Below are 24,477 nucleotides of genomic sequence, written 5' to 3' on the forward strand. Positions count from 1 at the left end.
TCCAAGTAGTCATTAACATGCAACAGCAGCCACATCTCGCTAAACCGTTTTGACATGCGAGCCAAACCAGGTGAGGCAGCTGTCGGGTTTCCTACCCTTGGCGACCTAAGGATTTATCTACTCTAGCATGTGAAGACTGACTCTGGCAGACTGGGCAGATAAAACCAATCTAAGGTCCAGTGGCCTTAAAGGGCGGTCAGCACCATGTTGTGGAATGTATAGACTCGACAAGACACAGAAGACATCCTGGTCACCTACTGTATCTGCATGTATCTCCAAACATCTAAACTCATCTTGCCACTCAAGTCAGGACAAGAGAGTGAGACTGACAATGTGCAACTTACTCTCACTATAATCCAATTCATGCACAAGTCATGTTAAAGTGAAGCAAGTTGTACCATAAAACACTAGTGGATTTGTTAAAGATGTTGGTGTGTGCTTCTTTGTTATGGACAGTAACTTCTATGAATTAAAATCTTTATGCCAAAATTGTATCAATTTACATATCCTATCTTCTATGTTGAGGTGTATTAATGAAAATTATTTGCTTGTGGATGTAAAGATGCCCACAGCTTCTTTTCTCTGTGGTAAATTATCTTCTTAAACTCTTCTCCCCTGTCTTCTCCACCCTCATTTCCAACAACAATTGCTAGGAAGTCATGGATTTCTCTGTCACTAAGATTGAGACCATCTAATTAACTGTTTCTCCTGTTTTCCTCCTCCTACTAGTCCTCTGGGCCAAATATCTTCTAAGGTGCTCCCCTGCCCTGGTCCTTTCATCTTTCTCTAGTTATTCTCCCATCTCCCTTCATGCCTTCTCTAAGCTCATCTTGTCCATGAGATCTGTCTCCTGTTGTCTTGACCCTATTCACAATAAACTGTGCACCTGCCAACTTTCCTTTCTGGCTCCGTTGTTGGTGGTTCTCCTTCTTTACGTACTGTCACCCCCAAACCCTTCTAATTTCCTATCATCATACTTTTCATTTAAAAAAAAACCCTAGACCCCTTTCACCTTGCAAATTAACACCTGATCTCCAATTTCCTTGCCTTTCCAAAGTCCTTGAATATGTTGTTGTCTCCCAAATCCATGCCCATCTTTCCCGGAACTCCATGTTTGAATCCCTCCAATCAGGTTTCTGCGCTGCTACAGGACTAAATCGGCCCTTATCAACATCACAAATGATATCCTATGTGATAAAAGTAACTATCCCTCCTTGTCCTTCTTGCACTACCTGCAGCTTTTGAAACAGTTGACCACACTATATTCCTCACTGTCATCCAGCTGGGCAGAATTACAGTTACCTGGTTCCATTCTTATCTATACAGTCATAGCCAGAGAATCACCTGAAATGGCTTTGCTTCGCGCTCCCACACTGTAACCTCTGGTACCCCTCCAGTTTCTATTCTTGACCTGTCACATTTCTCATCTATTTGTTGCCCCTCAGCAATATTCCAATACGACTACAACACTGGCATCGACTCAGCAATGTGAAAAATTGCCCTGGTATGTCTTGTCCACAATAAGCAGGACAAACCCAATTCAGCCCATGACTGCACTCTCAGTCTACTCTCAATCATCAGCAAAGTGAAATAAGCTATCAAATGGCATTTACTGACCAATAACCTGTTCGCCAATGCTTAGTTTGGGTTCTGCCAGGGCCACACAGCTCCAGACCTCGTTATAGCTTTCGTCCAAACGTGACAAAGTGCTGAATTCCAGAGGTGAGGTGAAAATGACTGCCTTTGACATCAAGGCAGCATTCGACCGAGGCATCAAGGAGTCTAAACAAAATTAAAATCAATGGGAAAGAATGGGAAGATTCTCCACCAGCTGGAATCGCACCTAGCACAAAGGAAGATGGTTGCGGTTGTTGGAGGCCAATCTTCCTAACACCAGGACCTCACTACAGGAGCTTCTCAGGGTAGTGTTCTAGGCCCACCCATCTTCAGCTGCTTCATCAATGGCCTTCCCTCCAACATAAGGATTAGGGGGGATGTGAGGGAAAACTTTTTTACCCAGAGGGTGGTGATGGTCTGGAATGCACTGCCTGGGAGGGTGGTGGAGACGGGTTGCCTCACATCCTTGAAAAAGTACCTGCATGAGCCCTTGGCACGTCATAACGCTCAAGGCTACGGGCCAAGTGCTGGTAAATGGGATTAGGTAGGTAGGCCAGGTGTTTCTCACGTGTCGGTGCAGACTCGATGGGCCGAAGGGCCTCTTCTGCACTGTGCGATTCTGATTCTGTGATAAGGCCTGAAGTGGGGATGTTTACTGATGACTGCGCAGTGTTAGTACCAGTCATAACTCCTCAGTTACTGAAGCAGTTCATGCCCCCGTGCAGCAAGACCTGGACAACATTCAGGCTTGGGCTGATAAATGGCAAGTAAGATTTACGCGACACAAGTGCCAGGCAATCACCATCTCCAATAAAAGAGAAAATAACCATCTCCCCTTGACATTCAACTGCATTAACATTACTGAATCCCCCACCATCAACATCCTGGCAGTGGGGAGGCCACCATTGACTAGAAGCTTAACTGGGCCAGCCATATAAATACTGTGTGCAGCTATATAAATACTGTGGCTATAAGAGCAGATCAGAGACTGGGAATTCTGGAACGAGTAACTCACCTTGTGACAACTCCCCCCACCTCCAAAACCTGTCCACCATCTACAAGGCACAAGTCAGGAGTGTGATGGAATACTCCCTACTTGCCTGGATGAGTGCAGCTCCAACAACACACAAGAAGCTCAAACCACCAAGGACAAAGTGGTCCGCTTGATCAGCAGCCTATTCACCAACTTAAACATTCACTCCCTCCATCACTGGCACACAGTGACAGCGGTGTATGCCACCTCCAAGATGCATTGCAGCAACTTGCTGAGGCTCCTTTGACAACACCTTCAAAACCTGCAACCCCGAGCATCTAGAACAAGGGCAGCTGACACGTGGGAAAACCATCACCTGCAAGTTCCCCTCCAAGTCACACATCGTCCTGACTTAGTGCTATATAGCAGTTCCTTACTGCCGCTGGGTCAAAATCTTGGAACTACACCACATGTACCTACACCACATGGACTGCAGCGGTTCATGAAGGCTACTTGCCACCACCTTCTCAAGGACAATGAACAATGGCCAATAAATGCCAACAGAGCTCTCATCCCACAAATTGAATTTTAAATATCCGAAAACATGTTGTTTTCCATGTGTAAACTGATGTCACCCAGCTTTACCTCACCACTTCCACTCTTGACCCTCCACTGTCTCCACATTGTCACAATGCATATCCAGCATCCCGCACTGGATGAGCAGAAATTTTCTCCAACTTAATAATCAGAAAACCAAAGCCATTGTTTTCAGTCTCCTCCAGAACTCTTTTCTCTAGCCAGTGACTCAATCCTTCTCCCTGGCATCTGTCTAAGGCTGAACCAGACTGTTTACAACCTTGCTGTCATATTTGACCCCAAGAGAAACGTCTGACCGCATCTGCATCGTTACCAAGACTGCCTGATCCACTTCCATATTATTGCCTGACTCCGTTCCCACCTCAGCTCATCTGCTGCTGAAATCCTCATCCATGCATTTGTTATCTCTAGACTTGACCATTCTGATATACTAGGTGTATGGTAGCCGAGTGGTTATGTTACTGGACTAGTAGAGGCCAAGACCAATGATCTGGAGACATGAGTTCAAATCCCACCAGCTGGGAATTTTAAATTCAGTTAATTAAATAGAACTGGAATAATAAGCTAATATCAGTAATGGTGGCCAGGCTATAATAAAAACCCAGCTGTTTCAGCAATATTTTTAGGAAAGGAAATTTGCCATCTGTCCCCGTCCTGGCCTTCCTGTGACTCCAGACCCACAGCAATGTGGTTGACTCTTAACTGCTCTTTAAAATCTTGCATTCAGAAAGACAGCTCACCACCACTACCACCTTCAGAAGGGAAATTAGGGATGGGCAATAAATGCTGGCTATGTCAGTGATATCCACATCCCATGAATGAATTAAAAAGAAAAATCATTCATCTGGGTCCCAGGTTCTACCCAATGTAAACTTTGAGGTCATCCAAAACTTTGCTGCCCATGTCATAACTCATGCCAAGTCCCATTCACCCGTCACCCATGTGCTTGCTGACCTACATTGGCTCCTGGTTAAGCAACACCTCAATGTTAAAATTCTTATCCTTGTTTTCAAATCCCTTCATGGCCTCCCTATCCCTCTAATCGCCTGCTGTTCTCAGATATCTGCACTCCTCCAGTTCTGGACTTCTTGAGCAAGCATAGTTTTAATTGCTTCGCCCTTGATGGCCTTGCCTTCAGCTGCCAAGGCACTGAGTTCTGGAATTCGCCCCCTGAACCCCTTTACCTCGCTTCCTCTCTTTACGACGCTTCTTTAAAACTAGCTGTTTGACCAAGAGTTTGGTCGTCTGCCCTAATAGCTCCTTTTGTGGCTCAGTGTCAAATTTTGTTTGATTATAAGCTTGTGAAGCGCCTTGGGATATTTTACCATGTTAAAGGGCTATAATGCAAGTTGTTGGTGTTGGATGTATGATGTGATACCCAACTTCTGTTTCCTCATTTCAGGGTTCCACAGTGGCCAGAGAAGCTAGTGACAAAGAAAAGGTAAATTGCTAATTATGTCAGTGATAAGTTATAGATAGCAGCACACACCATTAAACTTTAAGCCAAGAAAAAAACAAAAAATTTTTAAATGTGCTGATTATTTCAATAATCTGACTAAAATAAGAATTTAACCAATTTAGTGTCTATTTCTTATTGTTTTTGTCGTCACTTTTCAAACATACATGTGAAAGAATATGTATTTTGATAGAGTAACATTATCTTGTTCCAATGTAATCCCAATTAAAAAAAACACAAGATGAAATATTATTACAGTAAACCTATTACTGCTGTAAATCCTGTAGGAGATTGAAAACTGCAATAAAGAAATGTTAACACTGCCTTGCGAAACAGCTGAGAGAAGGAATTGAATGATATGATTATTGGTAGCTGAGATCTATCAAAAATGAATGGCCTCATTTATTGTAATGGCTTCTTCCTGGTTTTTAAAATATTTTCTGCTCCTACCAAACATACAGCCTTTCTTCTCTTTTACACATTTAATTAATTACTGTAATTCATGTATGTCTTCTCTGTGGAGAAACTAAAAACTAGCAGGAAATTCATTTTTTCTTTCGCTCCTTCCTCCAGCTAATTACTGAAATGTTTCTCTTAGTTATTTATTGTTCGATAGTTTAGAGCATTTGAATTCGCTGAAAAGGCCACATGGTCTGACATGGGGTCTTCTCTGAATATAAGATGAATGGGACAGTTGATCATTGTAGAACCACTTCCCATTATATAGAAAAATAACTAATTTTACTAGTTCAATTGGAAAAGCATAACCCAGGAAATATTTTCTTAATCTAAGAGCGGAATTTTCTGTGCCCACTGGCATTGGGTGTGAGTGGACAATATGGTGGGAAGACCATAAATTGATTTCACGACGTCGTGAAACAAGTTTGCAATTGTCCGCTCCACCTGTCAGTGGCGGGCCATGTTTCCCACCGCCGCACATCGGGAATTTCATTGTAATACATCTGCATATCACTGTAAGCTCAGCTCGCCGGAATCATTCCCCCCCACCGCCCCCCCACGCTGGAATCATCTGAGCACATTGATGACAGCATTAATAAGGTGTGCACCTGGCGAGCTGCACTTCGAGGGGAACTTGGAGGTAAGTGTACAGTAACGTTGTGCAGCACTCACAAGGAGGACCTCGAGGCTGAGGCGCTGAGCATTCAGGCGAGGGCACAGGCAAGCGCATTTTCCCGGCTAGCTGACAGGGAGGTGCCGGGGCAAGGGCTGCACTGTGGTTGAGGCGATTCGGTGGGGGGAAAGGGTTGCACTGTGGTTGAGGCGATTCGGTGGGGGGAAGGGCTGCACTGCAGTTGAGGCGAGTTCAGTGGGGGGGCAAGGGCTGCAGTGCAGTTGATGATAGTGCACAAGCACGTGGTAAGATGAGAGGAGGGAAGCGGCCATGCATTAGGGAAACCTTTTATAAAGTGACAATTCCTCTGCAGCTGAGACAGTTCAGGCGCAACCTCATTGACATGCTTGGGGTCGGGCCTCTAGCTTATCTACCCACTCAAGCAACGCAGAGTCCTGAAAGTGCCAACAAATGCTCTAGAGCTTTTCACCCCTCGGGCACAGACTGCAAACTAATGAGCATTTCAGTGGACTGCAGAACAATTGGATGACTGTGCACTTTGTACAATTTCTTTGTGAAAGCTAGCCATGGAGCAGTCACTGGTGGAGGCACTCACAGCCCCTTGCAACGTCAACATCCCAGTTTGGGCCAGTGTCCCCCATGGTTCAAGCTAACAGTGCAGCCTTGCAGTGCCTGGAGGATGCCTGAGCTGAGAGCTCAGCATGCAGTCCAGTGATTGAGTGCCACCAATCTGCCAGGTGGAGTGGGGCGGAGGAGGGCGGAGTTTAGGGCAACTGTGCAGCGCACTAAACTCTGGCCATCCAAGTGGTGGCCAGCACTTTCCAGGATGCATTAAGGGGCCGTCAGACTTAGTTAAGGGTGGTTCTTATTACGCCAGTGCTAACCCATGCATCCCTCTCTCTCTCTCTCTTTCATCCTGCAGGAGGAGTACATCAGGAGCATGGAACCTGGTGACCTAGCTGTATGCCTCATGGCTTGCAGAGAGCAGAGATGAAGGAGAAGAGAACGACTGAGGCGCCTGGCTGGGTAGAGAGAGGAGCAGCACCCTCAGGAAAAGAGACGGTTGAGGCACCTGTGCACACCACTGAAGACCCACAGCCAGCAGGCGCTGGCCAGCGCTTAGCTAGACCCAGGGTCTATTGACGGGCTTGTCATTCCTGCAGATTACAGAGAACCAGTGTTGTCGAAGACTGCGCATGTCCAGGGGACTGGTCGATCACATCCACCACCTGCAAGATTTGGCATCAATGGGACATGGAGAGCATCCACTGCCAGTGGCCGGTGGCTCCTTTCAGGGCTCCACAGGTGACCTCTGTGGGATATCACAAGCCTCCACCCACAAATGCACCATGAGGTCATGGACAACTTTGCGAAGCACACAACTTTGTGCATTTTATCCGGGATCAGGAAAGCCAGGTTGCAAGAGTGCAGGGATTTGCACAGATCTCGTGTTTCTCACAGGTGCAGGGTGCCATCAACTGCACTCATGTGGCACTTAAGTCTCCAAGGCAACAAGCAGTCAACTATGTCAACCGCAAGGACTTCCACTCGCTAAATGTTCAGTTGGTGTGCGAGCACCACAAGCACATCCTGCAGCTCTGCGCATGGTTCCCAGGGAGTGTCCATGACTCCTACATTCTCAGTAGGTGTCAGAGAAGCAGCAGGATTGGCTCCTCGGGGACAAGGGCTACTTGCAGAGGATGCAGCTGATGGCGCCTGTGTGGTGGCCTCAGATTGCAGCAGAGAAAAGGTATAATGAGGCTCATGCTGCAACTCGCACTTTGGTGGAGCAAACCAACGTAATGTTGAAAATGAGGTTCTGGAGCTCTGCGATATAGTCCACAGAGAGCACCACGTATCATCGTTGCCTACTGCACCCATCACAACCTGGTGTTACAACGGGGAAGGGAGCTGGCTGAGGAGGAGATGGAGGAGCTGCACATCTCCTCCGATGAGGGGGACACTGATGGGGATGAGGGTGAGGAGGTCCTCGAAGGTATGGATGATGGCGATGAGGCCAGCGCACTGGCCAGACAAGGCAGGCACACTCAGGAGGCCCTAATAGCAGCTATATTTGTGGAGGATTATGATGACATGCAGTGAGGAGACATCATAGATCCTCATATTGCATCTGTGAACGTTTGACTCCTGTCTGGCTGATGGCAGCGCACATACCCTCTGTGATGAGGCTCCTGCCATGGAGACGCAGTGGATGCCCATAGTCCCTATATTCCAGGCGGATGATGACGACATGCAGTGGGGACACTCCATAGATCCTCACATAACTTATGTAAATGTCTCAGTCCTGTCTGGCTGAAGGCAGCTCACTCGTGCTCTGTGAACAGGGTCATATCGTGGAGATACGCTGGGGAAACTTTAACTTCTCCTGATCCTATGGCATCCTTTGTGAGCTGAACCCTTCAGGACAACAATGTTACCGGACACGAATGCTGATGAGATGAGGGGCCAACTGCACCTCAAAGGTGCTGGGAGCACATAGAGAATGATGGAACTCTGTGCCACTGACCCAGGACATTCTGGCAGCAATGATAAGCCCCATCAAGGTGCAGGCATGGCTGATGTGTCCAGTGACTGTGAAGGTGCACCATCAGTGCACTGGGAAGGTTGCACAAAGCACAGGGAAAAGGCCCTGGACTGAGGCACCTTCCTTTATGTTGCGCAGGGACCAAGGTTTCACAACTGAGTGACATGAACACTGCTCATCAGAACAAGGAGCCATAGGCAAAGAGACATTTGTGGGGGCTTATTAACAAAAGTGAACATTATCTACAAGTGATTAACACCTGTGCCCAGGCTGTGCAACTACATTTTCCTAACCCGGCTGCCACATCTTGGTGCTACCCTGACATCCACAGCGGAGGTGGAGGCAGCCTGCTGACTGCTACACACTGCCTCTGATGACCTTGACAGGCATCCTCTGGAGGGCCAAGACCTGGAGGGCCCTGACTTGCTTTCGGGGTCCTGCTGTGTGGCAGTGGCACCCTCCTCAGTCTGTGGAGCTGGATTTGCTGGAGTCACAGGAAGAGGGGATTCGAATGGACCGGACACTCTCGGAGTCACCTGGGATGTGCACCTGCTGATCCTCCTCCATATGGGTACCTGAGGGCCCCTGGCTGACTCCTTGAGGAGAAGGGGGAGCTGGAGCTGGAACCTGGATCAAACTGCCCTGTACCCCTCTCACATTGACACTGTTGGAGGGCAATTATGGTGTCAGCAATGGAGTTCAGCTCGCACAGCAGTGCAGGACCGATGTCCTGGACTAAAGTCTCCATGGCAGCTGCCATCCAGCAAGTGTTGACATTTGTGTGTTGACTTGCAGGTGCTATCACCTCAGATTGAAGGCGGATGGACTCCTCCATGGTGCCTTGCTATCTGAGGAGTGCAGCGGACATCCCTTCCTGATGATCCCGAACCTGCCTTTGCAGCTCCAGCAACTGAGATATGACCGAATCTAAAGGCTCATCATCTGATTTGAACTCAGCAAGTTTCTGGTCTCCAGCAGTCCTCCGATTGCCGGAAGCCTGGGAAGTCCCCGCCTCCGACTGCTATGGATCAGACAGACTGTGACCCCAAGGCTACTCTAAAGCTTGGTCCCACCAAGGTGTGTGACTCTGCGCTGGTGGAGGGTGTGGGTGAGCGCTGTGACAGGTCTTCAATGAGAGTTTCCACAGACTCCTTTGCTGAGGTGTCCTCGAGGACTGGGGTCGTGGACTTGCTCGGCTGATTCCTAGATGTGCCTGTGTAAGCAAGGAGTGCATGGCAGTGGCCTTTGAAACAGGACACGTCACTCACAGGATGGTTGTTTGATGGATGTTGCACTGCTGGATCCTGACTTGGTTGAGCACTACCAAACTCGCCGTCAGCGCAGGAACGGTCCAAATCTTCACTGGCCAGTTGGATGGCTCTAATTTCAAAGTCCATGAGGACCTTGATTTCAGGCCCTGCCCCACACACACTTCTCCCTCCAGAATCACTCGTTGGCCAGCTGCTCCCTTTGCAGTGACAGAGGAGAAGGTTGAGGGGCTCACAGGCAGAGGGGACTCGGAGGGAGTGGACAGCCTCTGAGACTCCTGAGTGGATGACCCAGGGGTGTCCGGCTGCCTCTCCTTCCTTTGGGTGCCTGGGGTCCCCGGCCTGACTGATTGAGGGGAAGGAGCACCTCGAGGGACGTCGAGGCGCCCCATGTTCCTCTCATGTTGCCATTGCAAGAACTTGCCCATGGCTTCCACAATGGAATGCAGATCTGCACACCTCTCGGCATTCTGCTGGACCAGGATCTCCATGGCGCCCGCCATCCTCCCTATGGAGACCTTCATACACGCACATGTGGATACCACTTCATCAGAGAGCAGGCGGACGCACTCCTCTGACTCGCGTGCCATCCTATTGAGGGCTTCCAACAGCTCTGCGTGATGTTCCCCCACCTTCTGCTGACTCTCCAGGATGAGTTGGAAGGCCAAATCCAGAGGCTCGTTATCTGACTTGGATCTCACGGGTGCCTGATCCCCAGCAGTCCTTCGAGTGCCGGGGAGTTTGCACGAACCTCCCTCCTACTGCTGTGGACATGTTGTGAACCAGATTGCGAACTCGAGTCTGCTCTAGATCTAGTCCCACCGAGGTGTGTGTCTCGGCACTGGTGGAGAGTGTGGGTAAGCGCTGTGACGGGTCTTCCAGAGCTTATTTCCAGCTCTTCAATGGAGGAGGCGACCTCTTCGCTCGAGGTGAGGACCTGGATGGAGCTGAGGGACTGGTTGGCTGAAGGTGTCAGTCCTTTGGCAGAGCTCCTGCAAACCAAAGTAGAGATGAATAGTGCATGGCAGCAGAGTGAAAAGCACTCACATTTGCATTGAGAGAGGGATGATGTAGTGCAGGATCCTCACGAGGCTGTTCACCGCCGACCTCACCGTCACCGTAGGCACGGCCCATGTCCTCACCAGTCAGCACGATGGCACACTCATTAAAGTGAGTGGGAGACCTAATTTGGGCCACTGCACCCCCGGTCTGGGACCTCTCCCTGCTGACATGAGCAGACTTCTCCTGCACGGAAACAGATGGAGTGAGAGTGAGCCGGACACACAGCACTGCGTGGAATGTTTGTGTGGTGAGCAGAGCCATGGACAGGATGAGGACGTGAGCTCGAGAGCATATGAGCCTGATGGAGAAGTAGGGGTGGGTGTGAAAGTTAGTGTTGTTGTTCCTTGAGGTGTGAGATCCCTATGGATGTGTGATGGGTTTGAGAGTGCGGGAGTTAAGAATGATGAGAAGAGTGAGTTACCTTGGCAGAACGAATGAGACCATTCATCCTGTAGCGGCACTGGGTGGCTGTCCTCTTTTGCAAGGCATTGGCGCTGATCTCTGCTGCCACCATCTCCCATGCTGGATTGATGATGCTGCTCCCCCTCCAGCTCCACCAGTGTGGTGTAGAGAACATCACAGCGGGGCCTCCACAGCGTCCAAAGGTTGCTCTAGGGACGTGTCACTAAACTTGGGGGCTGCAGTCTTATTTGCCTTTCAGGTCAACCTGCCTGCTGTGCAGCAGCAGTGGGCTGGAAGCACTGAAAGGTGCGCACGCGGCTGGACTTTAAATATGGTGCCTGGCGTGATGAAGTGGCGAGATGATGGCATGGCGGGCGAATGAGAGCCCACCCACCATGAAAATGGCGTGTTTCCCTGGAATGCATAATTAGTGCGGGGGGATTTGGGACAATACAACGTGAAAAGCCCCATTGTGGCTGGCGGATAAAATGACATTTTACTCACCCGCTACCGCACTTAGTGCAAATCTGGAATGATTCCGCCCTCCACTTTATCTACTTCATTAATACAGCTTGTAAATAATTGAGGCCCTAGCACCGATCCCTATGGCACTCCACTCGTTGCAGTTTAGCAAATTGACCCATTTATCCCAACTCTCCGTTTCCTGTTAATTCTCTACACACGCTAATTTATCTTCCCCAACGCCATGAGCTGTTATCTAGTACAGAATAAAATGCCTTTAGGAAATCAAAATACACTGCATCCAATGTTTCCTCTTTATCCACTCTGTTTGTTACATCCTCAAAGATCTCTAAGCATGTCGAGCATGAATAGCAAATTAATTCAGGAATTTACTTCAGTACAGAATATTTTCCTTTGCATCATACTATATTGATTGCTGCTTTGGAACATTTTTTAAAGGTAATTAATACATAATTATGTAGGTATATATTTGAAATAGATTTAAGATACAGGGGTATCATAATGGGGGGGGGCAGCGGAATTAGCTTTGGGTTGCTATAGTAAGTAGGCAGTACAGGCATAATTGAATGGCCTCATTCTGTACTGTGAACCTTAGTGGCTGTTGTCCTTCAAACATTTCTGGCTTTGAGATATCATTGATTGAGGTTTCTGCAGAAAAATATAACTCAATGTTGCCTGCTTAACTGGGAACCGATTTTAGATGAGCTAAGCAAAATCTTCCTGAGCAATATTACCATAATATCAAGCTAGCATGAGAAAAAGCATGTTTTGGATTGAGATTGAAGGTTGAAAGTAAGCTTGTTTTACTCATTTGATTTTCTTCTTTTGGTGAAGGGAAGTGAATTTGTGCACCTATGGGCCAGGATTTTCCCCTCGGCGATTTGGAGGCGGGGCCCGCTTGCCAAGGGGAAAACGATGCGGGATGACGTTGGGAGGAATCTCCGACGTCATCCCGGTCCCTTTAAATTTTTAGGAAGGCGGGCGGACAGTGAAATCAGCTGTTCACCTGCCGACCTGTCAATGGCCAATTGAGGCCATTGACAGGATCATTAAGATAATTAAAGACCTGCCTGTCCAAGCTTAAGGCTGGCGGGCAGGTCAGGAGCCCCAGCGGGCTCCAGATTATTCATGAAACTTCATCCACTGGCGGGATGAAGTTTCATGTCCATTTTTTGAAAATTTAATAAATTTTATGTGTTTATTATTAACATGTCCCATCTCATGTGACATTGTCCCATCTCATGTGACATTGTCACATGAGGGGGGCATGTTAATAATTTTAATATTTATTACCTATTTTTAGAGTTTACTTACCTGTCGCTAATCACTAAGGATGACAGGACTTTTCCTCAGGGAGCAGTGCGCACTTTGACAGATGGGGAATTCCCCCCTCAAAGAGGAAGCACATAGCGCTTCCCGTCGGGCAGGCCGCTGGGCTACTCAAAATGGCGGCGGGCCCCGTTTCGGTGGTGGGGGTTGGCTGTCCGCCCGCCACCGAGCTGGTGGGGCCCGCCCGCCATCCGAGGGCAAAATTCTGCCCATGGAGGCATACTTCTCTGGGGCAATTAGGGATGGGCAATAACTGCTGGCCTAGCTATCAATGCCCTCATCCCTTGAAAGAATAAAAAATACACCAGCGTTGAGAAATGGAGCATTAAATTAGAAATAAGTACTCCCAAATCAAGTATAATCTGAACCATCTGCATTGTGGAGCTCACTCTGATAAAATTGTCCCCTCATGGTCATTGTCAATTTTCTTCCAATTTGTGCTGGAATTTGAGCTGTTTTGTCCTTTAGGGCAAGGAGCCACCATCCACTTAAAATTAGTCAAGCAGGATCCTTTCAGCCAAGGGAGAAAACAGATTTCATCCCACCAGCTTGTGCTAGATTAAAGGATTCCAGGTCCCAGAGCTGAAAGGACAATAGGTTAACTCCCTATGCCACTCAGCCCCTTTTCCTAGTAACAGCTTGTCTACGTTTATTGCCCATAAGAACTAAATATAAGTTCAGTAATTTATTAGAAAATATTTGTAGGATTTTGCTACCATTTCAACTCCTAAAATGGAGTGGCAGTTTAGCTTAGTGGCAAAACAGCTCCTAATTTGGAGAGACAATTTAGTTTAATGTTTAAAAGAATTCAAACAAACTGCATCTTTAGCATTGCTGTAACTGACAGACACTTGTGCCTTCACTTATTAGTAAATTGTGTTTCCTGTTTACAGAAGGACATGTTTAGCTCCAAGGGTTACTTTTCTCAGATGAAGTATTCCCTTGTGATGTATTTTTTCTCAGACAAGCTCCTACCTAGATATAGAAAAATAATGGGCCAGAATTTCCTGCAGCAGGACATCAAATGTCTGCCATCGGCTGGACCTGCCTCTACACCCTTCAGCTCAAAGTTTTGCCCACAAAGTTGCTAGAAGTGCAAGCTGACAATGACAGTGAGGGAGGTAGGGCATTGGGAACCAAGTGGACAGGATACCTAAGGGGGTATCTCCTGAGCCAATGAGATTTAAGGATTGGGAAATAAACGCTGAGAAGGGGTATGTATTAAAGAGGGTGAATTCAATACCAAATAAAATACAGACAGAGAAATAGAGAGGAAAAGAAACATTATATTGAGAGAGATAAAACAATGAATTTAGCATTTTTAAGATTTCCCGAAAAATTCAAAACCTGAAGGAATGAGATGCCACGCGTGTAATAGTTAATTTTCAGTGCCTGAAAGGCTGATTGGCAGTCTTTCACTCTTATCATGTTGTTAAAAAATATTTGTGCTTGTAATGACCGGACTTGATTTTCTGAGGCAAAGTGAATGGGCAAATCCAGCAAGTCTTTTCAAAGGGAAGGGAGGTTAAGGACAGGATGCCACTTTTGTGAATCTAACCAAGACGCAGTGCAACTCTGACACAACTTTTGGATACTCACATTTAACTAAACATTTGCTCCTCGCCTAAATTTGCTGTACCATTTACCCATACATAATGGTGATAATTAGCATTGCTTTTATTCTGACAGCAAATTCTTGCCGTTTAGTCATTACTTTACAAATTGTACCTTAACTATGGACGGATAGGGTAAACTGCAAGTCAACACAGCAATATTTAATATTGAGTTGGAGTAAGTGGACTAGAGTTTTATTTTTTTAAAAAGTGATATGTTTTATATGTCACTAATAGCAATACAATTTACTTCATAATTACAGTAAGACATTTGCTATGAACTTAAAACTAATATCTTCATTGCATATAGACATATAAACACAAACACAATAAGTACCATATACATTCCAGTTCTCAGCAGCATGAGATTTTAACATGTAGGCAGTAGGTTTGATGGATCAGAAAAGCTCTTTGTGGTCAGATTGGCATGTGACAATGCTGATACATTGGTTTGCAGTGTCAAATCCAAAGAAAGTAAACTTGCTCGTCCCCATAATTTACTTGTCTTACAGCAGAATTGCACACATTTATTGGATACCCATTAATAGCTGCTTTTGCACACTAAGTGGCTGTACATCCCCCCCCAAAAAAATCAGCTCCGACAACTTCTTTCCAAATAAATTAGAATTATGCAAATAAAAGTAATAGTTCATTTTTCTTATACCCACCTGTGAAAAATTGAAGAGGGTAGGGAGGGTTGGGTTGCCAAATAAAAAAAAAAAATTGACCTCCATCAGCTGTGCTATTATTTTCAAAATTTGAGAATAAACTTTCATGAACAGTGTTATCAATGTTTTGATATTCACCTTTTTTTGGGAATAGTACTCATTTTTTAATAGGTCTTTAAATATTTGTAAATAGATACCCCACGTTACGTTTCATTACTTCTTGGTGCTTCTGACATATCAAATGAATCATCAAAAGTTGAATTAAGAGTTTTCTTCAAGGCACAGTGATTTTGTCATTTGCCTACATTATATTGATTAGATTTTGACATATTAATTAAACCTCCCTTTAAAATTGCATAATATTGGTTAGAATATGCATCATATAATCTAAAATCCAAAACAAGGGATCAGGCACTGCAGGTTTGCATTACCGAATGTGCTTTGTAGTTTATTTTAAAAGTAGATTTTTATATGTAAAAAGCTGGTGACACAGCCGAATAAAATTGCTATTGAGGTTAACTGACATTAAAAGCAGAATTGGCTTTGCACTCGGGAGCGCGCTGATATTCAGTGTTAGAATAAAATATTACAGCAGACGCAGTGAAGTCTGCACTGTCTTTAATCTACCATTATTGAAATTTACAACTTGTATGTAATTGCCAAAGCCACATCTCCTTACTTCAGTAATGATCTCCCAGCCAAGGAAATAGATTAGAAAATTGCAAACCAAATATATGTGACCCTGTGACCCTTTTTTAAAAATAGAATTTTAATTAATTTATTGATTTTTTTTTTGATTGACTGGTAGTGCTGTAGGGATATTTTATCATGAATGTTATTTGTACAAGATGCTTACTTGTGATTTTGAAGTACCATATTCATTCTCGTTTGGCTTTTCTCATGTTACATGGATCGCCACAATGCTGGCTGATAATTTTTTGGATTTGGTAGGTGGTTTTACAGCCAGATGCCCTCCCTGCTACTCACCCTCCCCATTTATCTGGGCTGGGGACTGGCATTGATGCACCCTGGCTAACCTGCAACCAGTGGTTGTTTTTTCTTTTGAAGCGCCTTATTAAAATTGTTTAATGCAGGCTTGTCCAGCCTTTTCGTGCAATTTTTTTCTCACTCAAGGGACTGATGAGCAAATTTCGGAAAGTTAAGGTTCAGCGCAACATTAAACATGAATTTCAATGAACTATTGAGGTATAAAGAAGAGAAATAACCTGCTGATCAAAATAAAGTGATTTCAAAGTAATAAATTGACAATTTAAAATATTGAGTAATTAATAAAGATCACCATTAGAGTGTGAGAGCGTCAAATCAAGCTTTTCTGGCTCACACTTGATCGCAGGATACGTATTCACTTGCCCTCACCCACACCCACTGTGTGAGTTGGGGTGAGGGTGAGTGTGAACCCTGAGAATGGGAGTGAGCCAGATTCTCCCACATCCTCGCTCACACACACACACACACACACACACACACCCTCTCTCTCACACGCACACCCTCTCACGCACGCGCGCACACCCTCTCGCATGTGCACATGCACGCAGGCACGCGCACACACCCTCTCGCATGTGCACATGCACGCAGGCACGCGCACGCACCCTCTCGCTCGCACACAGATACAACTCCTTGCTTGGGCACACACACCTGCATGCTCGCTAAGGTACACACACTCTCTTGCTCACATGCACACACTCTCTCGCTCACATGCACATACTCTCTCGCTCACATGCACATACTCTCTCGCTCACATGCACAAAATCTCGCTTGCACACGCATACTCTTGCTTGCGTACACTGTCTCATGCGCGCACACACATACTTGCTCACGTACACGTCACGCATATGTGCTCTCACTCTCGCACACACGCACACACTCGCGTACGTGCACACAGACACGCACTCTCAATCGCTTGTGCACACACGTGCTCTTGTTCGCAAACACACACTCACTCGTGCGTGCACACACATTCTCACTTGCGCACAAGCTTGCTCACGCACACCTGCTCACCTGGACGTCCCCTTCCTGTGTGCGCATACACTCTCATGCACACATTCTTGCACGCGCACACACTCTCGCGCGTACACACACTCTCGCATGTGCACACACACGTTCTCGCACACGCACACACACTCGCACGCGCACACTCTCACACCAGCAGCCAGTCTCTTCTCCCCCCACCGCCAGTAGCCAGTCCCCTCTCTCCCCGCCCAGCCAGTCTTCCCCCAGCCACTCCCTTCTGCATGTTCCACACCCCCACCAGCCCTCCCCTTGCCAGCCGCCGGCCACTTTGACTCTCCCTCCAACTCTGAAAATCTCCCTCCCTCCCCAGCAGACTCACCACTGCAGTCACGCTATGTTTTCAGCTCTCAGGCTGAGGAAAGCTGCTCCTCCAATCAGAGACTTGTTCTCTCCCACATTTGCTGCTGATTGGCTCACTAGTGACCTTAGCAACAGAAAACAAAGCAGAGAAATGGCCTGTGACTGGAGGAGCAGTTCTTTGAAGAATCTTCAAATTCCCTTAGTCATTTTGAACACGGGATCCACGGGCCAGATATAGAGGCCTGGCGGGCCGGGTAGTGGCTCATGGGCCTCGTGTTAGACAAGCCTTCCAAACCCACAACCATTACCTGCTAGAAGGACAAGGGCAGCAGACAGATGGGAACACCACCACCTGAAAGTTCCCCTCCAAGTCACTCACATCCTGACTTGGAAATATATCGCTGTTCCTTCGCTGTCACTGGGTCAAAACCCTGGAACTCCCTCCCTAACCGCACTGTGGCTGTACCTACAACACATGGACTGCACCACAAGAAGGCAGCTCACCACCACCTTCTCAAGGGCAATTAGGGATGGGCAATAAATGCTGGCCCAGCCAGCGAAGCCCACATCCTGTGAATGAATAAAAAAGAAAAGCCTGGTTTAATGTGGTAATATTAGGCCTCTGCTACTCCATTGGGCAACAATTTATTTTCCAAACCAAAAATGCAAGTAGGACGTTGTTTAATGTTCTTGTTGAGTCAATAACTCCCCTTGCCCCACCTCCGCCACTTTAATATGTCTTAACAGTAGTCTTTTTTTAAAGGAATGTTAAAATGCATAATCTACAAGGATATCATTGATAATCAATTGATAAATGTTTAAAAAGAAAGAAAATAGATTATTACAGATTTGCCAGTTTCATATCAATTATTAAGAGCTTACTGGAATCTATCACCACAGACAGTGAGTACTTGGGCAAGTGTGAGTGTGTCAAAGGGAGTCACCATGCATGTGTGAAGGTCTAGTTGAATTATTTCCAGCATGGAGGATAGGGGGCTATCCATGAATTTTAACGATATGAACTTCCAGAAAATGCATGATAAAGATCTGCATAAGAGATAATTCTGAAAAGTTAAACCACACAGAAATGCAGGTAGCCTTGTAACATGGGTTGGTAATTGAGGTGCGGTAAGATATATTGAATAGGGATAAAGAGAACATTCTCCTCTATTTCCTGTGATGTGGGAATCCAAAATTCAGGTCAAGGAATAACCCTCAAATTAGAGCTAGTCTATTTAGGAGTGAAGTCAGGAAGTATATTTTCGCACAAAAGACCTTTGATGGTGGGTCTATTAAAATTTGAAAGACTGAAATCGATATTTTTGTTAGATAAGGGTATCAAAGGATATGGAACAAGAGTGAGTAAATGGAGTTGAGATACAGATCAACCATGATCTGATTAAAAGATGGAACAAGCTGAATGGCCTTCTCCTGTGTTCCTAAATACATGTGAAATATTGAAATCTCTCTTATATACTGACCAATCCTTTTTCCATGGTCACCACCTAGTATTTGTATAGTACTCCACAAATAGCTGTGAATTTTCAAAGTCAGAGAGGGGAAAAAGTAAAAGGAGCTAGTCAGAGAAGTAAGGAAGAGATCAAAGGCATTATTGAAGAGGTGGGTTTTCAGGAGCCTTTGTCTCTTTCTCTCCATTTCAAAGTGGTTTTAGTAGGGAATTCAATAGGTTAAGTCGTAAAGATTGAAAGATCAGGCTCCGATGTTAAGAACAGAGAGGATGGGGGTTGAGCAGTGACCAGATGTCTGAGGAACTGAAGATACAGGCTGGGGTACATAAAGATAATTACCCATAAAGGAATTTTGTGATCACTACAAAGATCTTGAGCAAAGGGCTGGAAATGCAGAAATGCTGAAAGCAATCAATAGGTTAGGCGTCATACTTGTGAAGAAAGAAACACAGTTAAAAGTTTCAGGTTGATGACCTTCTGAGCAGGGTCTCTCCACAAATGCTGCCTGACTCGCTAATTGTTTCCAGCATTTTCTATTTTTTATTTTAACAGGCTGGATTTTACAGGGCACCATGCGTCCACCACCACCACCACCACCACCCCCGCCCCACCCCACCTGCCCACCAAATAAAATGTCAGTCAGCAGCCTGCCCTCTAAAAAGCCGGCTGCTTTGCAGCCATTTTACTCTCAACGAGGCATTAATTGGCTCGGGGCAAGGCTTCTGCCCCCGTCTAGGGAGGAAGTCCCGCCTTAAAGAGCTACCAACCAATCCAATTGGCTGGCAGCTCTGTAGTCCCAGCAGTGCCAGGTTCAAATGGTGGCCACTGCTGGGACTACAGCCAGTGCCCTGATAAAGAGGAGATAGGGAGGATGGACTGGAGGTAAATCCCCAGCAGATGCTTGGTTTGATAGGCAAGGAGGTATGACTTTTCGAGGCAGGGGGGTGGGGTGTGCCTCCAGTGGGCACAGCGGACCCCCCCCCAAAGTGGTCCCTCCCATCTTGTACAACGCCAGCCCATAAAGTAAAAGCTGCTGAGCTGCCCACTTGGCATAGGCCTCCCTCTGCTGCGTGTAAGACAGCAGAGGGTGCAGGATGAAGCTGTTAAGTGGATATTAATAGGCCCAGGGTGGGTGGGCCACCATTACCACCCCCTGTAAAATGGGAAATGGGATGGGAGCAGGCAGGAAGGCAGTGGGCAAGTCACGCGTTGCATTTTATGAGCCTCCCTACCTTCAAACAAGCTGGAAGAGGAGCGTAAAATCCAGCACATGGATCTTGGAGTTGAATAAATAGGGCATTGGGGTCCAAGGGATCTGAACAAGGATGGGAGCAGGACTGATGACTGTGTGGGACATTAAGCAGGAAGAGACTCAGGAGTTCTTGATTAGCTGAAGCTTACAAAGGATGGGCACAGAAAAATCAGTGTTGGGAAAATTTGAAAAATCAAAAGTAAAAAGCACCTGGATGAGCGCTTGGCACGTCATAACATTCAAGGCTATGGGCCAAGTGCTGGTAAATGGGATTAGGTAGGTAGGTCAGGTGTTTCTCACGTGTTGGTGCTGACTCGATGGGCCGAAGGGCCTCTTCTGCATTGTGTGATTCTGTGAAAACCTGTGGTTGCAGACATAGATAGGGCTTTGGGCAGCAGTAGAGGGAATGAGTTAGGGGCATAAGCAAATGAGACTCGAGGGTTTATTTTATTCTTTAATTGGATATGGGCATCGCTGGTAAGGCAACATTTGTCACCTATCCCTGATTGCCCTTGAACTGAGTGGCATACAAGGTCATTTCAGGTCAGAGTCAACCACTTTGCTGTCAATAGGGGGTCACATGTAGGCCAGACCAGGTAAGGACAGCAGATTTCCTTCCCTAAAGGGCATTAGTGAACCAGATGAGTTTTTACAACAATTGCTGAAAGTTTCATGGGCCGGGATTTTCCAGTCCCGCCCGCTGCGGGATTTGAAATTCCAGCCTGAAGGCAATGGACCTCTGCCTGGTCCGACAAATTTTCCCACAACAATTTCGACCAAGGGTGGGACCGGAAAATCCCAGCCATGGTCACCATTATCGAAACTAACTTTCAATTCCAGATTTTTTTTTCATGGAATTTAAATTCCACCAGCTGCCATGATGGGATTTGAACCCATGTCCCCAAAGCATTAGCTCTGAGTTACTAGTCCAGTGACGTTGGTAAAATGGAAGAGTGGAAGAGTGCATTCTTAGAAATGGGTTAGACACAGGATAGGAAGTTGAATAAAATGGTGAGATTGAGTTTCAATGAGTGTCACCTCAGCATCCAGCAACACATGGATTCCATCAAGAACCAAACAGGATGGCTTCAATTTTGTGTACATTGAGCAGTACAAAGTTATGACTCCGCGAACAGTGCCACGTTTGTATATATCATGGTAGAGTTTCCACTTTGGATGCGGTATGCGATCCAGGTGCAAATTATGCCCAAAGCCATGCAAGTTTTGCGAAACGTTTTTTAATCTCATGTTTCTTGCCTAACTTATTTGCATTTTGCCAAACACAGATCTGCCGTGAACCAGCACAATCATTTGTGGGAGTAATTGTTTTAAAAATTCTTGCTTAAAAAAAAATTCCTTTATTTTTAAAAATGATAACTTGACACAGTTTTCTTAATACAGCTGAAAATGGGATTAGTGTCTAGTCCACACCTGTGAGTAATCAATTTCCAATAACTAAAAATGAATTTTAATAAAAGCAACACAAAACTTTAATAAGTTAAATGTTATATTCAAAATCTTTTAAAATGTTCATATTCATGTCCTTGTGCTCCCAAAAAGTTTAATTTTAACATCCCCCTCAATCAACAATTAATGGAAACTTCCAATGGTGATTAGTTCAATTTGGGGGCATGGCCAGTTTTGTAATCGAGGCTGGCGTCTAGTGTGAAGTATTTTAAAATTGCAGAAAAGATCATGGATTCTCAAGTTGTGTTGGACGAAAATGTTCTGTGATTTATTTTGCACTGGTTTTGCTAATTTCAGATGAATTGCTTAAAAAAAAATGTGCAACTGCATCGAAACTCCGGGCTACTTTCTGTTAAGCAGATGCTTCTTTTGGTTGCCCTGCTGTTTCTAATTGAGATAATTTTGTTCTGAACTTGACGATATATTTATTTTTGTGTAGGATCATGTGGGGGAGAGAAAAGGCTCAAATATTTCATTTTCAAAATATTGAATTTTTTTGGCAATACTTCAACATAATAGATATCCACTCAAAAGAGAAACTGTATTACATTGTGTATTTTTAGAATGCTGCATTTGCTCAAATGTTGATCTTTAGTTCAGTGATTGTTTTGCAACAGCTCAATTGCGCCACCTCTGGTTCATTCTCAACTTGCTTCTTAATCTGAGAAAGCATTTTGTGTTTCTATTTGGAAAAACTCAGCAGGTCTGCCAGCATCTGCGGAGAGGAACACAGTTAACGTTTCGAGTCCATATGACTCTTCAACAGAACTAAGGAAAAATAGTAAAGAGGTGAAATCTATTTTTCCTTAGTTCTGTTGAAGAGTCATACGGACTCGAAACATTAACTGTGTTCCTCTCCGCAGATACTGTCAGACCTGCTGAGTTTTTCCAGGTATTTTTGTTTTTGTTTTGGATTTCCAGCATCCGCAGTTTTTTGCTTTTATCTTTGTGTTTCTATTTGTTTGAATTATGCTTACTAATGTGAATCGAACATTATTTTAATAAGAAATAGATTGTAGACTTTCGTGATCTGCACTTTCCTCGGCTAAAGACTTTGCTAATGATTGTGTGGATTTTGTTGCAGGCCAAGGAGCTACCAACATACAAGGACAATGATTTTATAAACGATGGGCAAAAAATTTGCATTAATGAAGACAACAAAAAGATGTTCCTTGAAAAACTCAAGAAGGATGTTGAGGTGAGAAAAAAAATAAGGATTGTGTGATTTGAGTGTTTCTGCTAATAATACTTTAAGTACACATGACCATACAGAAATGACTAGCTGGTGCATCAAGTCTACCCCTGGAACATCTTGATTAGACACTATCTACCTCATAGTCCTGTAATTTCCAGGAAGAGAAAAAGAACAGGGCCCATCTGGGAAAAATAACTTCGGAAAATTCCTCTCCAACTATGTCCGGCTTTGGAAATAAGTCCAAATCACACATGCATTAACTGTTAGTCCATTTACCTTCTATATGAGGCAGTCTCAATCTCAGCTAAGAACCTGTCCAGCTCTCTCCTTGAAAGGGTCAGTACAAACCACACCAGCCAGCAACTCAGTCCAGAGGTTCGCTATATTCTGAAAGTGAAACCACCTAAGAGCCATGTGCTTTGTACTTTTGTGTAGTTTAAATACATATCACCTGTTCCCTCCCAATATGCCAAACTGAAATAACCTATCAGCTGGCCCATTAGCTATTTTATATACTTCTATATAAGCCTACGCCATTCAAAAGTAAATAGATCCAGCTTCTTAAGCGTATCTGAGTAACTAAGGTTCTTTAAGCTAGAAATCATTCTTGAAGCTCTCCGCTGAAACTTTTCTGAGTCCACTATATCACCCAACTTGTGAGGAAGAAAATCTGGGCAGAGTACTCCAGATGTAGTTTAACCGATGACACGAATAATGACAGAATGATTTCCTTTGATTTGCACCTGTTAAATTAATACAATCCATTTACTTTGGCTGCAGCTTTTCTGCATTGGTTATGAACTTCTAGTGATCTGTGCATAATATAATCTGGATCCTTTTTCCAACTGCTTTCAACATTGGTTGCTGTAAATCATACATTTTGGCCTTATCTGCATGTATGTTGCTGCCTTTTTGCTATTGTGTGAACCATTCCCCTGGTGTATTTTTTTTTATTCATTCATGGGATGTGGGCTTCGCTGGCTGGGCCAGCATTTATTGCCCATCCCTAGTTGCTCTTGAGAAGGTGGTGGTGAGCTGCCTTCTTGAACCGCTACAGTCCATGTGGTGTAGGTATCTAACTCTTATTGCAGAAGATTGTACTTCTACAGTCTTAACCCTTCATTAATGTTTTGAACACTTACAGACCATACCCTAATGTCACTGTCTGTGACTATTTACCTTAAAAGTAAATATTTTTCTTGACATACCTCTCTGACTCCCAGTGCGAGCAGCACAAGCAAAAATGGCTGCATTCATGGACAATTAAATTTCTCTATAATAATTTACACATTATCAATTCTGCTTATACACTAAAATATTGCCCATGCACAGTTGTGATAAGATGATAAGACGCAATGTATTATGGAATAAGTTTATTGATTCCTGAGCGCCTCTCTTTGAATCATTATCTCAATTGCTTCCTTTATGTATAGCATGGTGCATATACTGTCTGCTATTTTGTTACTGTCCAAATGATCGTAATTAGCAGCTACATATAAACATGTTTGTGACCTGGGATTAGTTTGGATATCATTTTTGTTTTTTCACCACTCTGTCACCCCCTCCCTCCAGATTTAATTTTGAGTGATTGAAGGTGTAACCATTGGTCTTATGGACAATGGATTAGATCCAACTTACTGATGTATTTAATGGAGCT

The 24,477-nt window shown here is 45.1% G+C and overlaps 1 protein-coding gene across 1 annotated transcript in view; it reads left to right on the plus strand.

Moving 5' to 3' along the window:
- The window catches only part of LOC144678509 (phosphatidylinositol 5-phosphate 4-kinase type-2 alpha), a 237,280-nt gene that overhangs the window by 192,788 nt on the left and 20,015 nt on the right, over nucleotides 1-24,477 (plus strand). Inside the window, exons 6-7 of the mRNA XM_078538269.1 lie at nucleotides 4,590-4,628; nucleotides 22,710-22,823. Of these exons, the coding sequence (XP_078394395.1) occupies nucleotides 4,590-4,628; nucleotides 22,710-22,823 (153 nt within the window). The remainder of the gene's footprint in view (nucleotides 1-4,589; nucleotides 4,629-22,709; nucleotides 22,824-24,477) is intronic.

Source organism: Cetorhinus maximus, chromosome 3 (genome assembly GCF_964194155.1).
Source record: "Cetorhinus maximus chromosome 3, sCetMax3.hap1.1, whole genome shotgun sequence".
Lineage (NCBI taxonomy): Eukaryota > Metazoa > Chordata > Chondrichthyes > Lamniformes > Cetorhinidae > Cetorhinus > Cetorhinus maximus.